The sequence below is a fragment of the Mastacembelus armatus genome, chromosome 16 (assembly GCF_900324485.2).
Source record: "Mastacembelus armatus chromosome 16, fMasArm1.2, whole genome shotgun sequence".
Lineage (NCBI taxonomy): Eukaryota > Metazoa > Chordata > Actinopteri > Synbranchiformes > Mastacembelidae > Mastacembelus > Mastacembelus armatus.
This window is the reverse complement of record NC_046648.1, coordinates 13,687,215-13,713,068: the sequence shown is the minus strand read 5'-3', so window position 1 is coordinate 13,713,068 and position 25,854 is coordinate 13,687,215. Positions and strand designations below refer to the sequence as shown.

At 40.8% G+C, this 25,854-nt stretch overlaps 1 protein-coding gene across 2 annotated transcripts; it reads right to left on the bottom strand.

Moving 5' to 3' along the window:
* LOC113122240 (dysbindin-A-like) lies at positions 1–25,854 on the bottom strand. 2 transcript variants are annotated; one of them, XM_026293423.1, is made up of 11 exons: positions 25,498–25,854; positions 24,672–24,725; positions 19,509–19,559; positions 19,346–19,406; positions 11,322–11,454; positions 11,190–11,213; positions 7,380–7,512; positions 5,390–5,412; positions 2,800–2,955; positions 1,220–1,348; positions 1–1,033 (listed from the first exon to the last, which is right to left on the bottom strand). In XM_026293423.1, the coding sequence occupies exons 1-11, from the start codon at positions 25,551–25,553 to the stop codon at positions 756–758; spliced, it is 1,098 nt and encodes a 365-aa protein (XP_026149208.1). In that variant the 5' UTR covers positions 25,554–25,854; the 3' UTR covers positions 1–755. The 2 variants fall into 2 exon arrangements, with proteins under 2 accessions (XP_026149208.1, XP_026149209.1); XM_026293424.1 differs by lacking the exon at positions 11,190–11,213 and having other exon boundaries at positions 25,498–25,848.

Genomic DNA, 25,854 nt, shown 5'->3' with positions numbered 1-25,854 from the left:
TACTATACAGACAGAATTTTTATTGAATGGGTAGGAATACAAAAACAGAAGTATGTGATTTTCAGACAATTTCTTTTCTTTTTTTTTGCGGAGTCAATTCACTGATGGCTTTCATGAAATTTGCTTACAATAAGAAAAACACATAATCCCCATCCTTATTCTTGAAGACTTCACTACCAGCTTGTGGATAAGGCAATACAGCTTATTTGTTGATTATTGCAGCACAGTATGGACAAATGAAAATGCAACATACAATAAAGGATAGTAAATGGTACTAAATGAGGATAGTAAATAACATAACTTAATAGATACATGATTTAATAGTGCTATAGACCTAGAATAACCTAAAATGTTTACTCTACCTTGTGAATGTAATGGTGCTACACTGTGAAATGTAGGCAACTAAACTACTATGGCAATGGTTATATCCCCAGCTATAAATGTGTTAAATGTAAAGCCTTCACTTCATATAGCTTTTTTCTCTATACATGAAGGTTTCCTATCAATGATCTTAGACTAATGCAACACTTATCACACTCATTTGGATAAACAGTAAATCAGTAATGTCTGAGAACTACAGCGCAAGTATCTCTTCTATATGAAACTATCATTTGTGTTAAGATGATGTTTTTATGTCAAATCTGAAAAGAGCAGTTTGTGGCTCAGGTTCCACAGTAATAAAGCTGGATAATGTCAGAAAGAAAGGGAAGCTGTCTCAAGTCAAAGCAGAGAACACTCCAGTGATGTTTTTAGGGTTAATAGAAGTTTGTGATAAATTCAGAAGGCATTTCCTCTTCAGAATCACTCTCATTACAGTCTCTCAGTGTGCCAACATCCTGCACGCCAACCAGTGACATATCTGGTTGAACATCCTCCTCATCTGATTGCACCACAGGCTCATCACTATCCCGACTGGCCACTTCCTCATCTTGCTCCTGTACTACATCCTGGTTAGGCAATTGGTTGGTTGTGGGATAAGCCTGGTTCATTTGGATTCCCAAAGATTCAGAAGAACTGGATTTGAGGTCTGGTCCTGTTAGAGAAGACAACAATATTTCATTGAACTACAGCTTCACTCTCAGTGGACTAACTGATCTGGAAGCCTAGTATCAGCTCACATCTAAGTTGTGTGGGGTGTATTAACATGAGTTGGATCCCATAATATGTGATCTTCTCACTGACCCAGTAACTGCTGTGAAGTAACTAAAGTTTGGGTTACCTGAGGTTAGTGATGATCCAAAACTGATGTTATCACCACTGGAGTTGAGGAAGTCATCCAAAGCCTCCTGGTCTGATATATTCATTACTGTCATCTGATCCAGAATACACACCTCATCTTCTAATGGATCTATACACACACACAAACACACACTTTTCATAAAGTCAGTAATTTCAAAATACTGAAGCAGATGGCTGCCTCGTTTATTTTTGCCCTGTCTCAAAACTCACACTCGTCAAGAACACCAAGTACACCTTTGGGTTGTAGAAAGGTGTGACAGAAATAGGCATGAAATACAACAAAACCTCTTGTGAGAAACCAGAAACCAGAAAACCATAGTTTCCAGACTATAAATTGCACCAGAATATTAGTTGCTTTTAATAAAAATGACCTTGTTGAACAGAAAAAAAACATATCTAATGGGGCTTTTCCACTAGCACTATTCAGCTCTACATGACTCTGTTTTTTGGGTTTTCCATTAGGGGATAGTACTGGGTAGCAGGTACTTTCTTGTACCTCCTCGGCTGAGGTTCCAAGCAAGCCAAGGTGATGCGAGCCACTGACTGGCCAGGGAGTGATGTCACTACTACATACTACATACTTCATTATCTGCAGCCTAAAATCTGCTGTATAGCTCTCTCTTTTGGGTGGCATTTTGGCTTGTCTTACACTGTGAGATGTTGTTTAGCTTGAACATTGGCGTTTTTAGTTTTTTAGCAGTATTATATTATCACCAGTTGAGCCAAGAGTGCATTCTAACACTAAAGAATACTCAACAAAAAGAAATTAAATGAACACATGTAAGTAGCTTTGCTACATAAGTCACATGACAAGTCAGAGTAGTAAAAAAGTGTGATTTATAGTCCGGAAAATATACACTAATGAAAAATTTAGAGTTTCTTAATTTAGAAGTCACACTCATTCCAGAGTTTCTCAATAAGAACATCTGACTGTTGTATGTTTAGCATTGATAAACTATCAACACTTACGTTGTTGCTATGCATTTTTCATGTAGGCCTAATTTGTGCTTCAGTCAAAATTATTTTACAGTGGTGTAGTTATCATCAATAAAACTCTCTAATCATTGAGACCACAAAAACCAGTGATTTATGACTCGGGCAAACAGAGTATGTTGGTATATATCTAGTTTTATGTGAATACACAGTTGTAGTCATAAAATCGCATGGTTCTGTTCTATTAATATTAATCTCTATGAAATTGGCTACAAAAATAAACAGCCAGCAAGAAGTACAGTTTCAACCAATCACATACCATATATATCAAAATGGTGTATGATAAATAAATCAGCAGTTCTATGCGGGTGATACTATTTAGCATTTGATTGTTAAGCTACATCATTATCCAGTTGGATGCCTTATGAGATGTTTCGTTTCGACGTTTTTGTTTAGTTCCTAATGAAGGCAGTAGCCAAAACGCTGGGCTTTTAACATTCTATTGGAATACATAAATAAATAAATATATATTTATTTTACAGTTACTAGTCAAATAGTTTTTTTCACTTCTTTTGCTATCTAATTTAGCTAGTTACTACTTCATGTTATACACTGTTAGTGACCTACCTCTATGCTGTAGAGTTAGGGTTTGTCCTGAGGACAGGTATTGCTTCATATCTTGATTAAAGGCTTCTTCATAGACTTTCTGTTGTTCTCTTAGTTTTTGCTGCATTGCTTGCTCCAGCTCTGCCACGTTCTGAGCATGCTCAGAGTTCAGTTCCACTAGAAACAGAAAAACATTTTGTTTTAAAATATAGTGCATTCAGAAAGTATCCAGACCCACTTAACTTTTTCAATTTTGTTATGCTGCAGTGATACTACAATTGTTTAAATTAATTTTTTCCTCATTATCTACACTGATCCGATCTACACTCAGTGCCACATAATTACAAAGTGAAAACAGAATTTTAGAAATGTCTAAACTTATTAAAAAGAAAAAACTGTAATATTACATTTACATAAGTATTCAAACCTTTATTCAGTACTTGAAATGAAGAACCTTTGGCAGCAATTACAGCCTCCATTCTTTTTGGGTATGACGCAACAAGCTTTGCACACCTGGATTGGGGGATTTAATGCCATTCTTCTTTGCAAATCCTCTCAAGCTAAGTCAGGTTGGATAGGGACAGACCACAGAATTCATGTGTTTTGCTCTAAGAGGATTCTGTCTAGCCACTGTGCCAAATCAGTGGAGGGCTGCAGTGATGGTTGTCCTGGGACTTTGTCCGATCTTCACACAGGCTCTCTGGAGCTTAGTCAGAGTGACCATAAGGTTCTTGGTGACCTCTCTTACTAAGGCTCTTCTCCTACGATTGCTCAGTTTGACTGGGCGACCAGCTCTTGGAAGAGTCCTGGTTGTGCCAAACGTCTTACATTTTAGTCTTATGGAGACTAGTGTTCCTGGGGACCTGCAGTGCAGCAGAAATGTTCTGTGGCTTTCACCAGCTTGATGCCTTAGGACGATCCTGTCTCTGAGCTCTGCAGGCAGCTCCTTTGACCTCATGGCTATGTTTTTGCTCTGATATGCATTGCCAGCTATGAGGCCTTCTATAGATAGATGTGTGTCTGTCCAAATCATGTTCAATTAATTTAGTTTACCATAAGTGGACTCCAATCAAGATGTAGAAACATCTCAGCAAAGATCAAGAGAAATGGGAAGCACCTCAGCTAAATTTCACGTATTGTTGCAAAGGGTCTAAATACTTTTGAAAATGTTGTGACGGTCTGACCTTCATGAGTTCTTTGGGGATGCTAGCCAGGTCTCTCTCCTGGAATATGTTTTGTCTTTTCAATGAACTAGACAGCACAAAGGATGTACACTATGTACACCCCGGTTACCCTGAGAACCTAATACAAATTCACCACCAACCTGTGTTCTCTTTTTATATATTTAAACACTGATATATCCAAAATAACCAAGTGTGTATTTAATTTGTTCAAATCAACCGATGTTTGGAATTGATGTCAGCATTCCTGCTGGCTAAGAAGAAGAAAAACTTTTCGCTTCTGTGCACTATTCACTACTAACGAATCAGCAGCACTCGTCAGCAGAGCTTCGTGCTGGGGAGACGGAGATGAAGTCGGCGACTCGGGGTATATGTGTGTGCATGGGGAGGTTTGCCCTGGTGGTCACAATGTGATATTTCTGTTTTTTTCAATTGTAGTATCAGTCTGCAATATAACAACATTGAAAAAAGTGAAGGGGGTCTGAATACATTCAAAATGCACTTTACCCTGTAATCTATATAGTGTTTCACATTTTACCATTAACAGCAGTATTAATCAATGTGACACTTTAGGACATTTTGTCTTTTATAACACTAGCATTCCAAATTAATATTTCAGTTCTTTGTCACAGACACTGGATATAAGAATAGACATGCACTGCCATACTTTCTCAATCAGTTACAATTTCCCCTATTTTATACACAAAAATTTAATTATGCACACAGTTTTAAAAACTTGAAGCTCATATTTCAACATGATTCCAAACTCCTCAGCTCTAAAATCAATTCCATTGGTCTTGTTCAAATGTCATTATTATAAATCACAATTGTGCAAACGACCTGCAAGGCCTTTAATCTGATATGGTAATTCGCCCTTTTCGAAGAGAGCTTGAACTTGATGATGTTTCCTAAGAATATGGCTTCATTGATGAGGCAGGATTGAACCTGCAGAAAACCAATGTCCCTAGGCAGTGTGGTAGAAATGTTGCCATGTGTGCTGCTATTGGTCATTGTGGTGTTATACATCACAATGCACAGCTTGGTCCCTATTATACTCTCACTTCGGTAACACTGCTTGAAGACCTAAAAAACATTCTCATCCTCCCACAGGAAGAGGAACTGGAGAAGCCCAGCTGCTCCAACTTTTTGCCTGAAACCTGTATAATTGATTAATAATTAACTCTTTTCTGCCACAGTTTCTGGAAATGTGTTTAAATGTTTTGGAAAAACTGTAACATAATTTAATTAATAGTACTAAGTGCTTTTCACATGGATGTAGTGGATGTTGGAAAACAAATAAGTGTCTATTTTGGCTAATAAATTTTGTCCATCATCCAATAGCATTTATTGTGAGAAATATGCAACAATAGTGAATTTACAAAAGCAGAAAATATTTGCACACTAGTAATGCCTCATGTACAGTAGCTCACCTTCCAGTGCATCCAACTCCCTCCTGTTAGAAGATAAATCAGACAAGCTCCCATTAAAACACAAACACTAGTTCGCATTATATTGGTCTACTCCTCTGACAGAATGCTGCACAAAGGAATGTGCTGAAAAAAAAATCAGCCTTTTATTTCGTTTTTTATTTTCTGGTGCAATTAAAAATATTCTGATACTGTTAAAAGCTGAACTGTAGTCAATGTACCTGGATCTGGTAGGGCAGAGATAGTTGGAAAACAAGCAGGACACTGGCCTTCAAGGACCAGGATTGGGCACTACTGCTCTGGACCTTACTAGTAATCTAGGGTTTCTGGTTGAGGATGTGCTTATTTACTGTGACACTGTCTATACAACTAACATAACTAGTAATTGTGACTCTCCCACATAAAGGAAAGTAGCCTAATGGGCTATACAAATATATATAACTCCTTGTCAAGTATAGATGCAATTAAAAACAATCACACAAAATGTAGACCTATTTCTAGTAGTTACACTGCCAACAACATACGCTCAGCTACATGGCTATGAATGAATGCTAGCCTAATCTTCTCCCAGTCAAACAAGCTACCCAGCATCTTCTGAATGGCTCAAAAAAAAAAAAAAAAAGGTTTTGTAGTGGCCTAGTTAACTTTCAGACTTAGATCTAATTGAGATGCTGTGGCATGACATTAAACAGGCTCTTCATGCTCGAAAACCCTCCAATGTGGCTGAATTAAAACTATTCTGCAAAGAAAGGTGGGGGTGAGTGAAACAGCATCTCCTCTTAATCTCTCAAGTTGCTTGTATGCTGACACCCACTCCAAACTTTGTTTTAGCTGCATACTTTTTTACTTGCACTTTGAAGTCTTTCTTTTGTTCATTTGGGTTACTATAATAGGAGTGATAGTATAGCGTAACATAATCGTTTTTAGTTTTTTGGCGTTACAATATCATCTTAAATTCAGTCAGGAGTCAAGAGTGCCATCTAACGCTAATGACTACTTGATAAAATTACTGTAAATATAAGTCTGTATATAAGCTGTATAAGTCGCAGGACAAGCCAGAGGAGTAAAAAAAGTGCAACTTATAGTCCAGAAAATATGGTAGTTATTTTAGCAAAAACAGAAAAAATACATAGTCGCTTCAGTGTGTAAGTCACTTTTCTAATTATACTAATTATAGTCTAAATTAACCTATGAGGAACGTAGGCCAGGCATAACACCAAACAGAAGTACATTACAAAATTCATTCATGTGTCAAGTAACAGTTCCTGCTAAACAACTCTGTCAACGCGATTATTTAACAAAATTAAACACATACATAAAGGTCGCTTCGCTATATAAGTCGCAGGACAAACGAGAGGACTATAAAAAGTGCGACTTATAGTCTGGTAAATATTGTACATGTTCATTACATTTATACAATTTTGTTATGATGTAGTCTAATTGTTATTTACACAATTTAGTGATTTTTCCTAGACTAAACTTAATGTTGTCTTTTGCCTTCAGGTTATGTTGCCTGCTTGGTGTTTGTACTGGACAATGGCTTTGAACAATTTTACATTTTTGAACTTCCCTGTCAAAGTAAAGCAAATCAGTAACAGTCCACTGCTGCTACATTGTTATTTAACAACAGGATTGAACCACCTGCAGTTAGTAGGAAGGGACAGGTAATGGTAAATGTTCTCCATGACCTCTTACCCTTGCTGTCTGCTCTTTGTGTGCTTTGTGTGGAGGAGCTGAGCCAGCCCTCAATCAAGCACTAACAGAGAAGAGAAGCTGGATAATAAACATTTCCCATTCCACTAACCTGACTTATTAGGATCTTCAAGTACTGAAAAAAATGTTCCCAGTTCTTTCAAATTGAGAACTGGTTTAGAACCAGTATGCCAAATAACTCTGAGTCAGTTGCAACACTACACCCAAATAATTTTCATAGAAAAATGCTGTAGAGAAGCACTGAAAAGATATCTGTGATTGAGTGATATTGACAGCATACCTTTTCTTTTTCTTATAAACTTCAAGTTCATTGATATGATGTTGTTTGAATGTCTGCTGTTCACACTGAGAACACAGAAACTCCAGGTATACCAGTCTGCTCTCCATCTCTTCAAATTCACCTTCCAAATGAGCTGGAGACAAACACACACGACCACAAATTAAACTCAGTAAAATAGCTTTCCATCTTTTATCTTCATAAGGTTGACATAATCACTCAAAATATGTGCAATATATACTGTTGTGCTCATAAGTTTACATACCCTGGCAGAATTTATGATTTCTTGGCCATTTTTCAGAGAATATAAATGATAACACAAAAACTTTTCCTTCACTGCTACGTAGCATCATTATTTGGCTACGATGTGCGATGTGTTTTTTTTTTTTTTTTTTTAGAAAACTTCCAACATCGTGTGGCGCTCGGGGACAGTACCCCTGGATTGGCAAACCGGGGTGGTGGTTCCTCTTTTTAAGAAGGGGTACCGGAGGGTGTGTTCCAACTACAGAGGGATCACAGTCCTCAGCCTCCCAGGGAAGGTCTATGCCAGGGTGCTGGAGAGGAGGATCCGGCCGGTGGTCGAACCTCGGCGGTTTCCGTCCTGGGCGTGGAACACTGGACCAGCTCTACACACTCTCAAGGGTGCTCGATGGTTCATGGGAGTTTGCCCAACCAGTCCACATGTGTTTTGTGGACTTGGAGAAGGCATTCGACCGGGTCCCTCGTGACATCCTGTGGGAGGTGCTCCAGGAGTATGGGGTCCGGGGCCCTTTGCTGAGGGCTATCCGGTCTCTGTACTCCCTCCGGGTCCAGATGATGTTGTCCTGTTGGCTCCATCGAGCCAGGATCTCCAGCGTGCGCTGGGGCGGTTTGCAACCGAGTGTGAAGCGGCTGGGATGAGAATCAGCACCTCCAAGTCCGAGGCCATGGTACTCAACCGGAAAAAGGTGGCTTGCCATCTCCAGGCCAGGGAAGAGATCCTGCCTCAAGTGGAGGAGTTTAAGTATCTCGGGGTCTTGTTCACGAGAGAGTGAAGGACGGAACGCGAGATTGACAGACGGATCGGGGCATTGGCAGCAGTAATGCGGTCGGTGTACCGGTCCGTTGTGGTGAAGAAGGAGCTGAGCCGTAAGGCAAAGCTCTTGATTTACCGGTCAATCTACGTTCCTACTCTCGCCTATGGTCATGAGCTCTGGGTCATGACCAAAAGACCAAGATCGCGGATACAAGCGGCTGAAATGAGCTTCCTTCGCAGGGTGGCCGGGCGCTCCCTTAGAGATAGGATGAGGAGCTCGGTCACCCAGGAGGAGCTTGGAGTAGAGCCGCTGCTCCTCCTCATCGAGAGGAGTCAGTTGAGGTGGATCGGGAATCTGTTTCGGATGCCTCCTGGGCGCCTCCCTGGGAAGGTGTTCCGGGGATGTCCCACCGGGAGGAGGCTCCGGGGAAGACCCAGGACACGCTGGAGGGACTATGTCTCCCGGCTGGCCTGGGAACGCCTCGGTGTCCCCCCGGAAGAGTTGGAGGAAGTGTCCAGGGAGAGGGAAGTCTGGGTATCCCTGATTCGGCTACTGCCCCCGCGACCCGGCTCGTTTTTAACCTATAACATATACATTTCTTTAGGCAAACATTTTTTCTATTCCTATGGAATTCAGGAATGTGCTGCTCTGTTATTATGTCACCTAAAGTTTTTGTTGACACTTTTTGTCACACTTAAATGATTCAGATCATCAAACAAATTTTAATATTTCAAAAAGATAACCTGGGTAAATATAAAATGTTGTTTTCAAAGGACGATTTCATTTTAGTGAAAAAAAAAAAAAAGACGAGCAGACGAGCTACAGACAAATTTCATCAGAACAAGGTGTTTCCACACTGGAGACACTCTCTGCGCACTTGTCCCACAGTGGCTGCACAGAGACCAGTCTGTCCTGCTCGTTTTGATGGTTTTGATGGCTTGGTTTGATAAAGGTTAACTTGTAGCTTGCTCTCTGACTTACTACAGGTGGAATATGAATATTTTGACTTTACTGCAGTGCTACCAAACTGAAGTGCACAGTTGCTGAGAATTATGTGTGTGATACTGTCGCTGTCTAATGCTTTGTCAGGCAATAAACTGAAATAAACTTTAAATTTAAGAAAATTATAAAATGTTTCTTTAAAGTACAGCAATGAAATGAAATGATGTAAACAGAGACTTGAAACTAAAACAAGACTTTTTTCTTCATCTTTCTAAGTTCAACTTGTTTGAATCTATGTTATTGTAAATTTTGTTCAGTGCAAATATGAAAAAAATATCTCTATTCTTGATTTTTTTAAAACTTTGTGCTGTATTTTATCTATTACACTAAATAATTAAATTAATGAAATAAGTGATAAAAAAGCTGACATTCTGCTGAAAAAAGGATATGCAGCACTCCATGATAGCAAAATGTATGGCTATTAGACACCAAATAAAGCAAGTCATGCATAGAGGGCCGGCAATACTACAGGAATTGTACTGTAAAAATGCATTGCATTGCTTTTTTTTTTATTGGCTTTCCCTTCCCTTCCCTAGCTTAATGCACTAATTATTGTGACATTTTTACACATTAACATCACATTAATGCTCATCATATGTTTTACACCTAAAAAGCCATTTTACAAATGCATGCATGTGAACCAAACTCATACACATTGTTTTTGATTGTTCTTTCTTTGTTGGTTTTTTTTTCACAAGGAGCTAAAATGTATGTTTTTTTGTTTGTTATTTAACTGTTCAGTTGTACAATGTCGTATTCTGCCAAACATCTGGACATCTGGACATCTAAAGCTTAAGGATTTAATGACTTGATAGATTCCGGCCAGTATTCTTGTTGGAAAAATGTAGTAATAACAGTGAATGAAGTTATGCTATTAACATGTGCTGCTGCTATGTGTCTATGTGACTTTTTCTGTTCTATTGCCTGTGTAAGAATGATTAATAAAATTAAAAGAAAATAAAACATAAACATCAACTCCAGCCTTTCTGCCAGAGCAAAACTCAGGCTGGAATTTAACCTAAGCTGCTTTGCACCTTCACTACCCTGCCTAACAATCAGCAGTACACTGCTGTTTCTTAGGAATGACATGTGGTGACTGAAAAATTTTACTACAAAATAGTTATTTAAGAGACCTGATTTAAAATAGCCTCCCTTCTCTGTGGTCAGCTAAGTTTCTATGACATCACCTAAAATGTGATGTCAACAGACCAGGAAGCAGGGTTACTAGAAGATTCCAACACTTGCCCAACCCTGCCCAACACCAGAATAAAAAACCTGCCATTTTTAAAAACCAGCAATAGCAACTGTTTGTTTTTCCATTTTTATAGTCTTTAGTGAAGCAAATGGATACTACTACTTACAAATAACACTGTGGTCCTACAGGGATGTGCAAATGCGTGTGTTTGTGTCACATATAAAGGACATCACAGCAGTTTCGCACGGACGTGCTATGACAACCCTGCCCACGTTGAGGTGGTACTCAATTGTAATGGAAAATGACCAAATTTGAGTAGTCTTTCAGACCAAAAAAGACATAATACCTGATCTTTGTAGGAAGATATATATGATGATTGATTTCATATATAATTTCAGTTTTCATAGTTTTAGATGTCAATCAGGCACCCTTCTACTCCCATTCTAATTACACTGCAGGTAAAATATTTAATCTCCTTCCTTATATGCTGTCATGATTAGAGGGGTTGAGGTAAAACAGTTGCTTGGCCCTATGAAGGGGACAACTGTTATTTGTCAGTGTAAGTTTGTGTGTTAGTACAGTAAAAGTCCATTTACCCACTTTTGTGTCCCAGTGTGTTGGTCCCTGTGAAGCATAAAGCCATACAGGCTGCAGATGCTGCTTATTTCATGGCACTATTGTTAGTGCTGGTACTGACTTAACTAAACAGAAAATACAGACCTTAGACAGTACCTATGCTAGCAGTGACGGCATCAAGTTCATTGATAAACACCGGCAATCTTTGTAGTTGGTCCTGTAGTTGTGTCAGGACTGTTGTTCTTCTCTCCCAGTGTGCTGACAGCATTACTATGTCCCCATCTATGGCCTAAAAAGAACACAGAGGGATGAAGATAAGACAAAGACATAAGACAAAGCACAGAGGACAGAGGTTGTAATTACAAAATGGAGCAACACAACTACCAACATCAATGCTGAGTCCTCTGCTATAACAGTTAAACCTTTGTAAATAAAAAAATATACCAGCTCCTGTCATTGCTTCAAAATAACTAAAGCTTTTCAAACTATTGAATCTATAGTTTATAGTTTATCTACTACATTGTGAGTTTTCTTACGACATAAACAGAGTGATTCTGAAATTAAATTTGTACTTAATTTATTAGTTTCATATTGTTAGTAAAATTATTTGCTTGTTATAGGTTGGCAACTAATGATTATTGATTAATCTTTTGTTTACTTTCAAGTAACTGACTATTTTATCTATAAAATGTTGGTCAGTAATAGTGATGTTTGTCCATTATTTACCTGCACTGGGAGTCTGTATGTGCCACAAAAGGTAAACTGACATCTGCTGCTTGTAATAACTATGTACCTACATTTTAGCAAATATTTGTCAGCTTTCATAAAATAATGCACAGCATGACAGACTGTGAAATAGTAGACCATTGCCATGGCTGAACAGATTTTCAGTCCTGTCGTTTTAGTTATACTTAGCAAGCCTCTGTATGTTCCTCACTCATTTAGATATGTTCCTGAGCTGTATCATGTCCCCTTGATTAGAATGAATATTTCAGATTTTGAGTTTTGACAGATTTTGAAACCCAAGGTTTATTATTCAAGTAAACAGAAATAAATTTACGTGGAATAATCAACTCCTTTCAAAATCAGATATATTCTGACAGTTTCTGTCAGTTAATTTAAATACACACATACTTTAATAAACACATCTCAATCAGTGCAAAAGAAACAGTCCTGTAGACAATGAAATCTAATCTTCTGCCCAGGCCGGAACCAATGGCTGTGCCCGCTTATTCTTGTTTAGGACTGACTTATAAGATGGAATGAGATACACAATGTCATGGTCCAACATACCAAGTGGAGCCTGACAGAAAGCCCTGCAAGCTTTCTTAATGGTCCCGAAACAAAGTTCCAGACACCTGGAATAACAGGTAGGAAAAGTCACATGCTGATAAAAGTTACCCAAGGATTTCAGAGGTTTACAATGATTAAAATTGCTTATAATAAGCAACTGTGCCTCTGGCGCAATGCCTTGAAGGTGCTGCACCATTTTCCCACTCCGAGAAAGAATGTCCAGTGGCGGGATAATCTCCTCAGGAAAAACTGCCATGGAATCCACGGTACCCACTCCAGTGTTTCTCAGAACATAGAAGAAAACCACCCTTCATATAAAGGTAAGTCATCTTAAATGTTTACAAACATATCAAAACACAATTAGAAAAGTTTAAAAACATGTTCAAAGCATGCCAAAAAGCATGTTCGAAGCACCCTTTTTTTTTTCCTTCATGCACTCACTACTGCATCGCCACATCCAGCGCCACCCTGCCCCCACCCTATCTATATGATCTGATTCTATGTTGGAATTGTTTCAGTGTTTAAGACAGACGGACAGCCACCCTGACATTATCCTGTATGATAGTAGGACATTTTGGTAAACTTGGACTCATTTTCCTCCCAGTGATGGCAAGTGGTCCAGGAAAAGTCAGCAAAGTAGCCCCAAATCATGATGCTCCCTTCTGCCTGATTAATGTCTTACATAAAGTAAATTATGAACAAAGATGTTTGCCACTATATGTAATAAAATATTATTAATCCCTGAAGGGAAATTCATGTAGTCCTGTAGTGAAAGTAATTAGTAATTAGAAGTTATTAGTGCAGGTAGCTAGTAACAGTCCAGTCCATTTCCCATTGACTAAAGTGTGGCATAGCTTGATGGCCGTGGGTGGAAGGATAGATTTTCTGTGTGCCACCACACACACACAGGATGTAGGATTCCCCTTTGTTAGAGTGATAAAATACTTATGTATATTTTGTGTTGAAGAATTGTCATTTTGCAGTTTAAAAGTATGTACAAGCACTACAGGTCTTAAGAGGAAACACATTGTCTCAAGCTTCAATGTTGTAAGTGATGGTTAAGCACAATGTTACAATAGCAGGATGTGTGCGACCAAGATATGCCTCAGGTCAGCACAATGAACTATCTGAGGAAATGTCATCGGTTGGTAATGTCTGTGCATTCAACTTGTGTGAATAAAAAGCAGTAACAGGGAAGTATCCGACAGAGTGCTGTGGGAGACTGACGCTGTAAAGTGCAGGCTCTGTCGGTACTCTCCTTGCTGCAAGAAATAAGCAAACGTTTGCTGTCTTTCTTAAGAGTGGTGAGTCCTTAGGTAAAGAACCCAACACCCTTCCTCTAGCCTCCAGTGGGTCCAGCCTCATTCCAGCCACTGAGCCAGTGTTTCCACCATTTTGTCCAACCACCTTGCATCCTTGTGCTTTATTGCTGCCTCCCCAGCAGACTGCAGCATAACACAGCACACTTGCCATCACATTGTGCATGCGCAGCATCTTCCTGCAGACATCTAAGGACCTAAACGGCCCTGGAAGAAAAAGTTGTCTCTGTCCTTTTTTTTCTAAGTGCGTGACCAGCCCAACTTGTCAGGCTGAACACTGATTTTTGTGTGTGGATCTTGTGCTATTTTGGATATCTCTGCTTGACTTCATGAGGATAATCAGCCAACCCTATTTTCTAAAACATTTCTGCACAACTACAAACGATACGTTTTGAAAAACATAGTTTTAAGTTTTAGAAATTGATTAAGGACATATCTATATCAAAGTGAATAAGATGGGCTACCTCAAACACTAAATACAAATAAATAAAACAATATACGGTCTCTTAACTGCATATATATATATATACAGTGGGTATGGAAAGTATTCAGACCCCTTTAAATTTTTCACTCTTTGTGTCATTGCAGCCATTTGCCAAAATCAAAAAAGTTCATTTTATTTCTCATTAATGTACACTCAGCACCCCATCTTGACAGAACAAAAACAGAAATGTAGAAATTTTTGCAAATTTATTAAAAAAGAAAAACTGAAATATCACATGGTCATAAGTATTCAGACCCTGTGCTCAGTATTGAGTAGAAGCACCCTTTTGAGCTAGTACAGCCATGAGTCTTCTTGGGAATGATGCAACAAGTTTTTTACACCTGGATTTGGGGATCCTCTGCCATTCTTCCTTGTAGATCCTCTCCAGTTCTGTCAGGTTGGATGTGAACGTTGGTGGACAGCCATTTTCAGGTCTCTCCAGAGATGCTCAATTGGGTTTAGGTCAGGACTCTGGCTGGGCCAGTCAAGAACGGTCACAGAGTTGTTCCGAAGCCACTCCTTTGTTATTTTAGCTGTGTGCTTAGGGTCATTGTCCTGTTGAAAGGTGAATCTTCGGCCCAGTCTGAGGTCCTGAGCACTCAGGAAGAGGTTTTCTTCCAGGATATCTCTGTACATGGCCGTATTCATCTTTCCTTCAATTGCAACCAGTCGTCCTGTCCCTGCAGCTGAAAAACACCCCCACAAGATGATGCTCCCACCACCATGTTTCACTGTAGGGATTGTATTGGGCAGGTGATGAGCAGTGCCTGGTTTTCTCCACACATACCGCTTAGAATTAACGCCAAAAAGTTCAATCTTGATCTCATCAGACCAGAGAATCTTATTTCTCATGGTCTGGGAGTCCTTCATGTGTTTTTTGGCAAACTCTATGTGGGCTTTCATATGTCTTGCACTGAGGAGAGGCTTCTGTCGGGCCACTCTGCCATAAAGCCCCGACTGGTGGAGGGCTGCAGTGATAGTTGACTTTGTGGAACTTTCTCCCATCTCCCTACTGCATCTCTGGAGCTGAACCAAAGTGATCTTTGGGTTCTTCTTTACCTCTCTCACCAAGGCTCTTCTTCCACGATTGCTCAGTTTGGCTGGACGGCCAGGTCTAGGAAGAGTTCTGGTAGTCCCAAACTTTTTCCATTTGAGGATTATGGAGGCCACTGGGCTCTTAGGAACCTTGAGTGCTGCAGAAATTCTTTTGTAACCTTGGCCAGATCTGTGCCTTGCCACAGTTCTGTCTCTGAGCTCCTTGGGCAGTTCCTTCGACCTCATGATTCTCATTTGCTCTGACATGCACTGTGAGCTGTAAGGTCTTATATAGACAGGTGTGTGCCTGTCCAAATCAAGTCCAATCAGTTTAATTAAACACAGCTGGACTCCAATGAAGGAGCAGAACCATCTCAAGGAGGATCAGAAGAAATGGACAGCATGTGAGTTAAATATGAGTGTCACTGCAAAGGGTCTGAATACTTATGACCATGTGATATTTCAGTTTTTCTTTTTTAATAAATTTGCAAAAATTTCTACATTTCTATTTTTTTCTGTCAAGATGGGGTGCTGAGTGTACATTAATGAGAAATAAAATGAACTTTTTTGATTTTGGCAAATGGCTGCAATGACAGAGTGAAAAATTTAAAGGGGTCTGAATACTTTCCGTACCCACTATATATATGCAACCTGATGAGAAATGGGCTACTGGAACAAGACACTCGTGGACGAGGGCTGATAACAGAGAACTGTTGGAATGCTACTACATGAGTAACCCCAGTGATAGGGGCTACATGAAGAGGATGTGGGACCTATGGAAACTCCGAAACCCACCATCCACACTAGGGTCAAAGCATCTAGTAGCTCAGTGTTCCAACATCCGCAAACGGCAGCTGCTATCACAACTAGAGATTGAAGAAATACAATACAAATGCTACGGCAAGGGGGAGCCAGGACGCCAGGTCAGGGGGAAACAACACCACCCCCACCCGAGATTGGGTATCAAGCCCCGACACACTCAACACAAGAGCAGCTGACCTGAGAGTGAAGATCGTAGGCAAGATGGACACCTGGAACCTCCGCAGCCGGTTACCAAGACTAAGTGAAGTACTCTCTGAAAGTCTACTAGAAGATGTGAATGCACGAACAATCCCCACTGTGACCATCACCGAGACCAACAAGCTGATATACACCACGGCAACAGTGATCCTTGAGATGCTTCGCCACAAAATACATTCCCCCACCAAGGAGCAGTACCCTGCATGGAGAAGGAGGTTAGAGGCAAAAATAAGGGAAACATGGAGAGAAGTTAGCCAACTATCAGAACTGCAGAGAAGGGGGATGAAGTTGGGTAAGAAATACAGCAGGCTGTCCATACCTGAGGCCCTGGAGACTGCCAAACAACGACTCACAGCCCTGGCCACACACCTGAAGAGGTACACCAGAGAAATAGAAGCACGGAGAATTAACGGGATGTTCTCCACCGAACCATCCAAAGTGTACTCTCAGTGGGGGGGCAGTAACACGAGAGCAGACCCACCAAGGCTGGAGACTGAACAATACTGGAAAAACATATGGGACAGGGAGGCATCACATAACACCAATGCCCAGTGGCTGGCAGACCTGAGAGCAGACCACAGCAACCTCCCTGAACAGGAACCAGTAACCATCGCAACGGCAGATATCGGAGAAAGGGTCTCAAACATGAAGAACTGGACAGCACCGGGGCCTGACATGATCCATACCTACTGGCTAAAGAAGCTAACTGCCCTCCATGAGCGCCTGGCAGCTCAAATGAACCAGCTGCTAATGGATGGGACTCACCCAGAGTGGCTAACTGAAGGCAGGACAGTCCTGATCCTGAAGGACCCCCAAAAGGGAGCAGTCCCATCCAACTACCGTCCGATAACCTGCCTCTGTACAACATGGAAGCTCCTGTCAGGCATCATAGCGGCTAAGATGAGTAGGCACATGGCTCAATACATGAGCGGGGCCCAGAAAGGAATGGGTAAGGACACCAGGGGAGCAAAACATCAACTACTGGTGGATAAAGCGGTCGCTCGAGACTGTAAGACCAGGCAGACCAACCTGTGTACCGCCTGGATTGACTACAAGAAAGCCTACGACTCAATGCCTCACACATGGATCCTGGAATGCCTGGAGCTGTACAACATCAATAGGACCCTAAGAACCTCCATAAGGAACTCAATGGGACTGTGGAAAACAACCCTAGTAGCCAACCTCAAGCCGATAGCACAAGTCTCCATCAAGTGCGGCATCTACCAAGGAGATGCTCTGTCCCCGCTGCTGTTCTGCATAGGCCTGAACCCCCTCAGCCAGATCATCACTAAGACTGGCTTCGGATACCTACTGCGAAATGGGGCAACCATCAGCCACCTCCTGTACATGGATGACATCAAGCTGTATGCCAGGACCGAGCGAGATATCGACTCACTGATCCACACCACCAGGATATACAGCAACGGCATTGGAATGTCATTCGGACTGGACAAGTGTGGTCGAATGATAACGAAGAGAGGGAAGGTTGTCAGGACTGAAGGAGTTGAACTCCCAGAAGGCAGCACAGAGGATGTTGAGGGAAGCTACAAGTACCTTGGAATCCCACAGGCAAATGGGAACCAAGAAGAAGCCGCAAGGAAAGCAGCCACATCCAAATACCTACAGAGAGTAAGGCAAGTCCTAAGAAGTCAGCTAAATGGGATGAACAAGGTCCAAGCCATCAACACCTACGCCCTGCCGGTCATCAGATACCCCGTTGGCATAATAAGCTGGCCAAGACAGGACATAGAAGCCACTGATGTCAAGACAAGGAAGCTCTTCACAATGCATGGAGGACTTCACCCCAAATCCAGCATCCTGAGACTGTACGCTAAGAGGAAGGAAGGAGGCCGGGGACTGGTGAGCGTCAGAGCCACCATCCAAGATGAAACAGCCAAGATCCATGAGTACATCAGGAAGATGGCCCCAAGCGATGGAATACTTAGTGAATATCTCAGGCAACAGAAGCCCGATGCAGAGGAAGAGGAGCAAGAACCATCATGGCAGGACAAACCCCTGCACGGCATGTACCAACGACAGATACAAGAAGTGGCTGATATTGAAAAGTCCTACCGGTGGCTGGAAAAAGCTGGACTGAAAGACAGCACAGAGGCACTGATCGTAGCGGCACAAGAACAGGCCCTGAGCACAAGATCAATAGAGGCCGGGGTCTACCACACCAGGCAGGACCCCAGGTGCAGGCTGTGCAAAGATGCCCCTGAGACAATCCAGCACATAACAGCAGGTTGTAAGATGCTAGCAGGCAGAGCGTACATGGAACGCCATAACCAAGTGGCCGGCATAGTGTACAGGAACATCTGTGCTGAGTATGGGCTGGAGGTCCCAAGGTCAAAATGGGACGCGCCTCCAAAGGTGAGGGAGAATGACCGAGCTAAGATCCTGTGGGACTTCCAGATACAGACCGACAAACAGGTGATGGCTAACCAACCGGACATAGTAGAAAGCCGTAGTGGTAGATGTAGCGATCCCAAGTGACAGCAACATCAGAAAGAAGGAACACGAGAAGCTGGAGAAATACCAAGGGCTTAAAGAAGAGCTAGAAAGGATGTGGAAGGTGAAGGCAACAGTGGTCCCCGTGGTAATCGGCACCCTCGGGGCTGTGACCTCCAAACTGGGAGAGTGGCTCCAACAGATCCCAGGAACAACATCAGAGATCTCAGTCCAGAAGAGCGCAGTGCTAGGAACAGCTAAGATACTGCGAAGAACCCTCAAACTCCCAGGCCTCTGGTAGAGGACCCGAGATTGAGGAAGACACACACCACCCATAGGGGTGAGATGGGAAAAAAAAAATATATATATATATATATATATATATATATATATAAACGTTGGTGTTTATTGTGTTTGATCAGCCAAGTACATATTTCTGGTGATGTGCAGGATATATTATCCTAAAGAAATTTATTAGTTATATAGTTACCCTAGTTGTAACAATTAATGATTGTTAATGTGGTCGACGTGCATCATCAATTACATAAGCTCATCATCCAGAGATGAAATGGTCTTACCTCTGTGGCCTGAGCACAGTCTTTAGTTCCTTTATGGAGCAGAAACCAACTCTCCTCATACCTGCAGAAACAAATTATATATATTGGAAATTATTGTAATTCATATATAATGGAAACTGTGTTTTGTGTGTGTGTGTGCGTGTGTGTGTGACTACACAGAGACCTGCTGAGGATTTCCAGTCCAGCATTGAAATGAGCAAGGCTTTCTTCAGACCTGAACAAAAAAAGAACAATCACATAGTTATCCATTGTGATGTGAGGTGTTTACACGTAGAGTAATTGACTGGGCTCTGTTGTTGCTATAGTTATAGGTTCTGTTGAGCATGTAATTTACATGCTCGGCTCTTATTCTTTTTTCTTCATGTCTCTAAAACTGGCTAAAGATACAGTTGTGCTCATAAGTTTACATACCCTGGCAGAATTTATGATTTCTTGGCTATTTTCCAGAGAATATGAATGATAACACAAAAACTTTTCTTTCACTCAATGTTAGTGGTTGGCTGAAGCCATTTATTGTCAAACAACTGTGTTCACTCTTTTTAAAACATAATGACCTAAACATAAACATAAACTACCCAAATGACCCTGATCAAAAGTTTACATACCCTGGTGATTTGGACCTGATACCATGCACACAAGTTGACACAAACAGGTTTGAATGGTTATTAAAGGTAACCATCCTCACCTGTGATCTGTTTGCTTGTAATTAGTGTGTGTATAAAAGGTCAATGAGCTTCTGGACTCCTGACAGACCCTTGCATCTTTCATCCAGTTCTGCACTGATGTTTCTGGATTCTGAGTCATTGGGAAAGCAAAAGAATTGTCAAAGGATCTGCGGGAAAAGGTAGTTGAACTGTATAAAACAGGAAAGTTATATAAAAAGAGCAGTGTTCAAACTCTAATAAAGAAGTCGAAAATGAGGGGTTCTGTTGAAACCAAACCACGGTCAGGTAGACCAACCAAAATTTCAGCCTCAATTGCCAGGAAAATTGTTCGGGATGCAAAGAAAAACCCACAAATAATTTCAGGTGAAATACAGGACTCTCTGAAAACATGTGGTGTGGCTGTTTCAAGATTTGCAATAAGGAGGCACAAGAAAGATGGGCTGCATGGTCGAGCTGCCAGAAGAAAGCCATTACTACGCAAATGCCACAAAGTATCCTGCTTACAATATGCCAAACAGCACAGAGACAAGCCTCAAACCTTCTAGCACAAAGTCATTTGGAGTGATGAGACCAAAATTGAACTTTTTGGCCACAACCATAAAGGCTACATTTGGAGAGGAGTCAACAAGGCCTATGATGAAAGGTACACCATTCCTACTGTGAAACACGGAGGTGGATCGCTGATGTTTTGGCGATGTGTGAGCTACAAAGGCACAGGAAATTTGGTCCAAATTGATGGCAAGATACATGCAGTATGTTATCAAAAAATACTGGAGGAAAATTTGCACTCATCAGCCTGGAAGCTGCTCATGGGACGTACTTGGACATTCCAACATGACAATGATCCAAAACACAAGGCCAAGGCGACCTGTCACCTGTGAGGAGATCTCAAACGAGCAGTTCATGCAAGACAGCCCAAGAATTTACAGGAACTGGAGGCTTTTTGCCAAGAAGAATGGGTAGCTTTACCATCTGAGAAGATAAAGAGCCTCATCAACAACTACCACAAAAGACTTCAAGCTGTCATTGATGTTAAAAGGGGCAATACACGGTATTAAGAACTGGGGTATGTAAACTTTTGATCAGGGTCATTTGGGTAGTTTCTGTTGTCATTATTGATAATAAATGGCTTTAGCCAACCACTAACCATGAGTGAAAGAAAAGTTTTTGTGTTATCATTTATATTATCTGAAAAATGGGCATGAAATCATAAATTCTGCCAGGGTATGTAAACTTATGAGCATAACTGTATGCTGTAAAGGTGTGTGAAGATGTGTGAGGGGACAACAATAGGATTCTCTTAGTGTGTTGAAAATTCTCTCACTGGATCAGGGTAATAAACAACTTTCTTTTCTTGCTACTTTTTTCTTTGGGGTAGAAAGCCATTTGCTTCCGTTTCCGCTTTAATAAAAATAATCTCAATTGGTGCTTGCCGAGCTGTCACTGTCACAGCATCTGTGAATGAATTTAAGCTTTCCCAAAGTCTGGCCTCTCATGTCACTAGGCTCCTTTTGTCTCCATCTTGCACAGCGGAGTATACTGATACACAACATCTGAGTTTCATTAACAAGGAAATAATGCTGAGGGAGCTGTCTCAAAGGTGTGAACATTCCCCTTAGCAGGTCAGTCAGAGAGCATTCATATAGTTTGGGAGGAATCATTTTTTTGCACTTCATGAGGGAGAAGCAGTTCACAGTAATACCACCCTTTTCTATAAGAAAGGGAATTGCTCTTAGATGAAATATTATTTCTGACTACTGTCTCCAAATATGTGAACTTACCTGTAATACTTGGTAACCTTAGGTCATTGAAATAAAAGCTCTGTTTTATTTAAAGTGCTTTGGTTCAAAATACTGTATAATGCAAAAGAACTGCATGCTTTCTTATTAAACAAAGATATTGTAAAATGGTCTGAAGGAAATTATTGGTAGGCTATCAATTAGATGTAGTGATAAAAAAGTGGATTGCGATGACCAGGTAGATTGCTGTCTTCAGGCTTACAATCACACATTTGGTTTATGTAAAAGGAAACTTTTACTCATAGGGTGCACCACACTGAACGGGAGATAGAAAAGACACCTGTCTGAGGAGATACAGTAGGAAAGAAAATAACTGCCAAGCACTGCCAAGATTAAGACTACAAGAGCATCTCCAAGCAGTTCAAAGTTCCTGTGAGCACACACATTATTATGGTATTAATATCCGACAAACAGTTAACATTATCCACAGATGTATTGACATTCCTTCAGAGAGCCTTACGTAGTACATCTACAACAGGCATCTACAAAGTGACTCCCTCAAAAGACCATGCTTGTACAGACTGTCCAAGCTCAGCGAGACTCCCTTAGAACATCCCAGTTCCATTAACTGATCAGTCTATGAATTGTGATTGGACACTTCAAATGACAGATTGGAGGAAAAGACCTATATCACTAGGCCCACACAGTGTAGTAGGCCTGGTCAGATTGGCTGTAATTTTGGTAGGAGGCAGATTCTGGAAACAATTTCTATTTACCATGATGGATTTATTCCATAGAATGTTCCCACCCAGGTGCATAAACATCAAAAAATATATATACAAAAAAAGCAGAACAAATAACTGTTTAACTAAAGACAACCGAACTTAACTACTGCAACTCAAAGTAGTTAGCACATAGCTACACCCTACTGTTCTCTCCCCCACAATTAGCTTCTGACTGCTTTTGTAGTCTCTCTCCACTGCAGCAATTACTCATGGGCATACCATCTAGACTCAGCCACACATCTCCTGAAAACACATTAACATATATTCCATTAAATAAAATGTTTCTTACTCTTTTATTCCTATTCTGCAGATAAATACCCATAACCACCCAAATTACCTACTAATGAGCAGAAAATCCCCTATAACAATGTAACATTCCCTCCCTGAACCGCCAACTTATCGTGGTCGAGGGGTTTGAGTGCCCGAATGATCCTAGGAGCTATGTTGTCCGGGGCTATATGCCCTTGTCAGGGTCTCCCAAGGCAAACAGGTCCTAGGTGACGGACCAGACCAAGAGCGGTTCAAACACCCCTTATGAAGGACTGTGACGTCGCTTGGTATGGCGAAGCCGGGGCCCCACCCTGGAGCCAGGCCCGGGGTTGGGGCCCATTGGCGAGCGCCTCATGGCTGGGTCACTGGCTGGCGGGGACCTTGACGACCCAATCCCTGGACGTTGTGTTAACAACAGGACTGGCTAACTGCAACTGTGGCAAAGAATTTACTTTTCTGCTTCCTGTGTTTGCTTTTTAGAGGAGACACAGCTTGGATCCAACAAGGAATTGTGGATTTGAAACACTTATCTGACAAAATAAGAAAACATGAATGCAGCACAAGTCACATTAGAAACAGTGTAAAGTTTTCAATGTTAGGTAAGATTAACATTGCCTGTCAACTTGATAAGGGCATTGTCAATATGCCTTTTTAACATATTGACCTTGAATTGTTTCCTATTAAGAGTAGTTTCCCACAGAAGCATCTGGACATCACAAGTGAACATTTCCAATGATCTGCCAAGAAAAACCGAAGAGTGAGCTAATGGTGATGTATAGCAGTGTGGAATTTGCAGGACTGAGGTGTGCAATGTCACTTTTGAGGAAGTTGGCTCCAGAGCACTTTTTCTGAAACACTGAAATTAAACCAAGCAGACATCACAACCCCTAGGACATCAGAACAGTCAGAGGCGTTTCAGCAGTAATCACATAGGCTACCACATAGAGTCTGCTGTTTACACTGGGTTAGGGTTAGCTTTCTTCTGTACACATGACTTGTCTCTCTTCTGTAATCTTTTTTTTTTTAAATTTTGTTACAAAATTGTTTTATTTAGGATATCACGTTTGACATAATGTGTTGCGAAACAGTTGTGATAAATATTTACCTACAAAAAGGTGCTACTGATGGAATTTGTTTTATAGTGCACCATGTTTAGGGCCTGTGATTCCACCAGTCTTGCATAGTGTTTTTGATAAAAAAATGTTCTGTGTTCGTACAGAGAATAGGCAATTGGTATGAGTATGGATGGGTATGGGTATATGTGTGGGTGTGGGTGTGGGTGTAGGCGAGACAGAGAGAGAAGAAGAATATACAGCGAGTCTTTTGCATGCATTCTTGTTGGTACTTCTCTATAGTTTTGTGTTCTTCTTTGATGTAACGCTGTGTTGATGTAGTAAAAACTTTTGATGAGTGTAATGAATTTGTCCAAACACCTGATATCACTGCCAGATTTTGCTGAGGAAGACCCCACTTTTGGAAATAACTACATAAAAAAACAAAAAACAAACTGTGAGGTCACATCAACTCTGAACAAAACAGCAGGGGGTTACCAGGGGGTTACCAACCCTGGTCCTCAATGTCTACTCCCCTGCTTGTTTTCCAAGTATCCTTGCACTTTCAGTATCTGACTGGCTGAATACACCTGATCCAGTAGTGATTAGAGGACCGATAAGTCTAATCAATTGAATATGAAATATTAAGAACAATAAATGCAATTACTTTTGCCAGTTTCAACTTCAGAAATTTTCTGAAAAAAAATAGAAAAAGAAAAAAAGAAAAAAATTGTAGATTTTTTTCTTAGGTGGAAGGGTCAAACACTTTTACACTGTATGTAATAATTAACACATGCACTCAGTTTTCCTCTAACCTTGGTCTTCTCCTGATTTTGGTGTCTCTTGATTTGTCTCCAAGGGTTTTGAAGCTGAGGAAAGAAAAATGAGGGCAAAGTAAACAAAAAGCTCCAGGAACAAATGCAATGTTTGTGTGTCTCATATGCCAGCCCTGTGAACTAGTAATGTCCAAGCTGTGTCCAATGTCAACTGATGGATGACAATGAATCTATATCAGTTAAGGTAGGATGTACTGCAATAACATAATGTCATGCAAACCTTTGCATACCAAGATAAAACACATTTTATATTATATATTTATATTTATAAACAGGCTCCATCCTGACATTAAACTCTACGCACATAGATGTTGTATGTGTCTGTATGATGATTGTGTCTAGTCACGAATAACAGAACAAACAAAACAAACAAGGACGTAATTGAGGGTCCGCGTATTCACTGTCCCATATTTAAAAATTGTTTGAAAAAAAACATCACATGATTGTCAGCTGAATGCAATAACCAGGAAGGTCTGGGCTACATAAAACGAACAAACCGAAATTCTGCGTAGAGTATTAAATCAAAAATTAACACAACTTCTTTAAACTCACGGAGGCTAACACGACAAGGTATAAGCCTATATCATGAGTTCAAAAAGATAAAGTCTGCAACGATAGTTTGTTTTAAAAGAGTAACATTAGGCTACAGCTACTAAGAGTGGCTCGGCCGGGGAAATTTTAATGTTAGGCTGCGTGACAAGATCTAACCACACTTCCAACCTAACCGTATAATTTTGTCTGAGCCAGGTGGTTCGCCGCATGTAGCTAAAGTAGAAATAAATTTTGTGTAAGAAAGCAAACTAACCCCGTTGTGAAATCCTGATGGACCATATGAAGCCTTTCTTTGAAGTTTCCAAACATGGTTCTTCTCAGTATAGTGTTTCTGATGTGCGCATTCTCAACTAAAACCTCTGCTTAAACTAGATATATTTACTGAAATGCTTCTTCCTGATGCCGTAGCGTATTTGCTGTTTTACCCTACTTGTCTGTGCGTTTCCTACTGTACAGGACTCAACAGTCCAGGCAGCTCCACCCCATCTGCGACTCTCTAAAACCTGATGACCCCTAATCAAGAGGTTCACACAGTTAATGAAACATCTTACAGATGACACAAGGTGGGGTCGTGTCAGCTATGCAATAAAGAAATTATTTGTACGTATTC

Bases quoted from the DNA above. Each gene is read 5' to 3' on its own strand.
- LOC113122240 (XM_026293423.1), bottom strand. From the start codon at position 25,553: ATGTTTGGAAACTTCAAAGAAAGGCTTCATATGGTCCATCAGGATTTC. The intron at 19,560-24,671 runs GTTAGAGGAAAA...TTTTTTGTTCAG, and splicing joins AAAATCAGGAGAAGACCAAG to GTCTGAAGAAAGCCTTGCTC. The intron at 1,349-2,799 runs GTAGGTCACTAA...GTGTGTGTATAG, and splicing joins CCTAACTCTACAGCATAGAG to ATCCATTAGAAGATGAGGTG.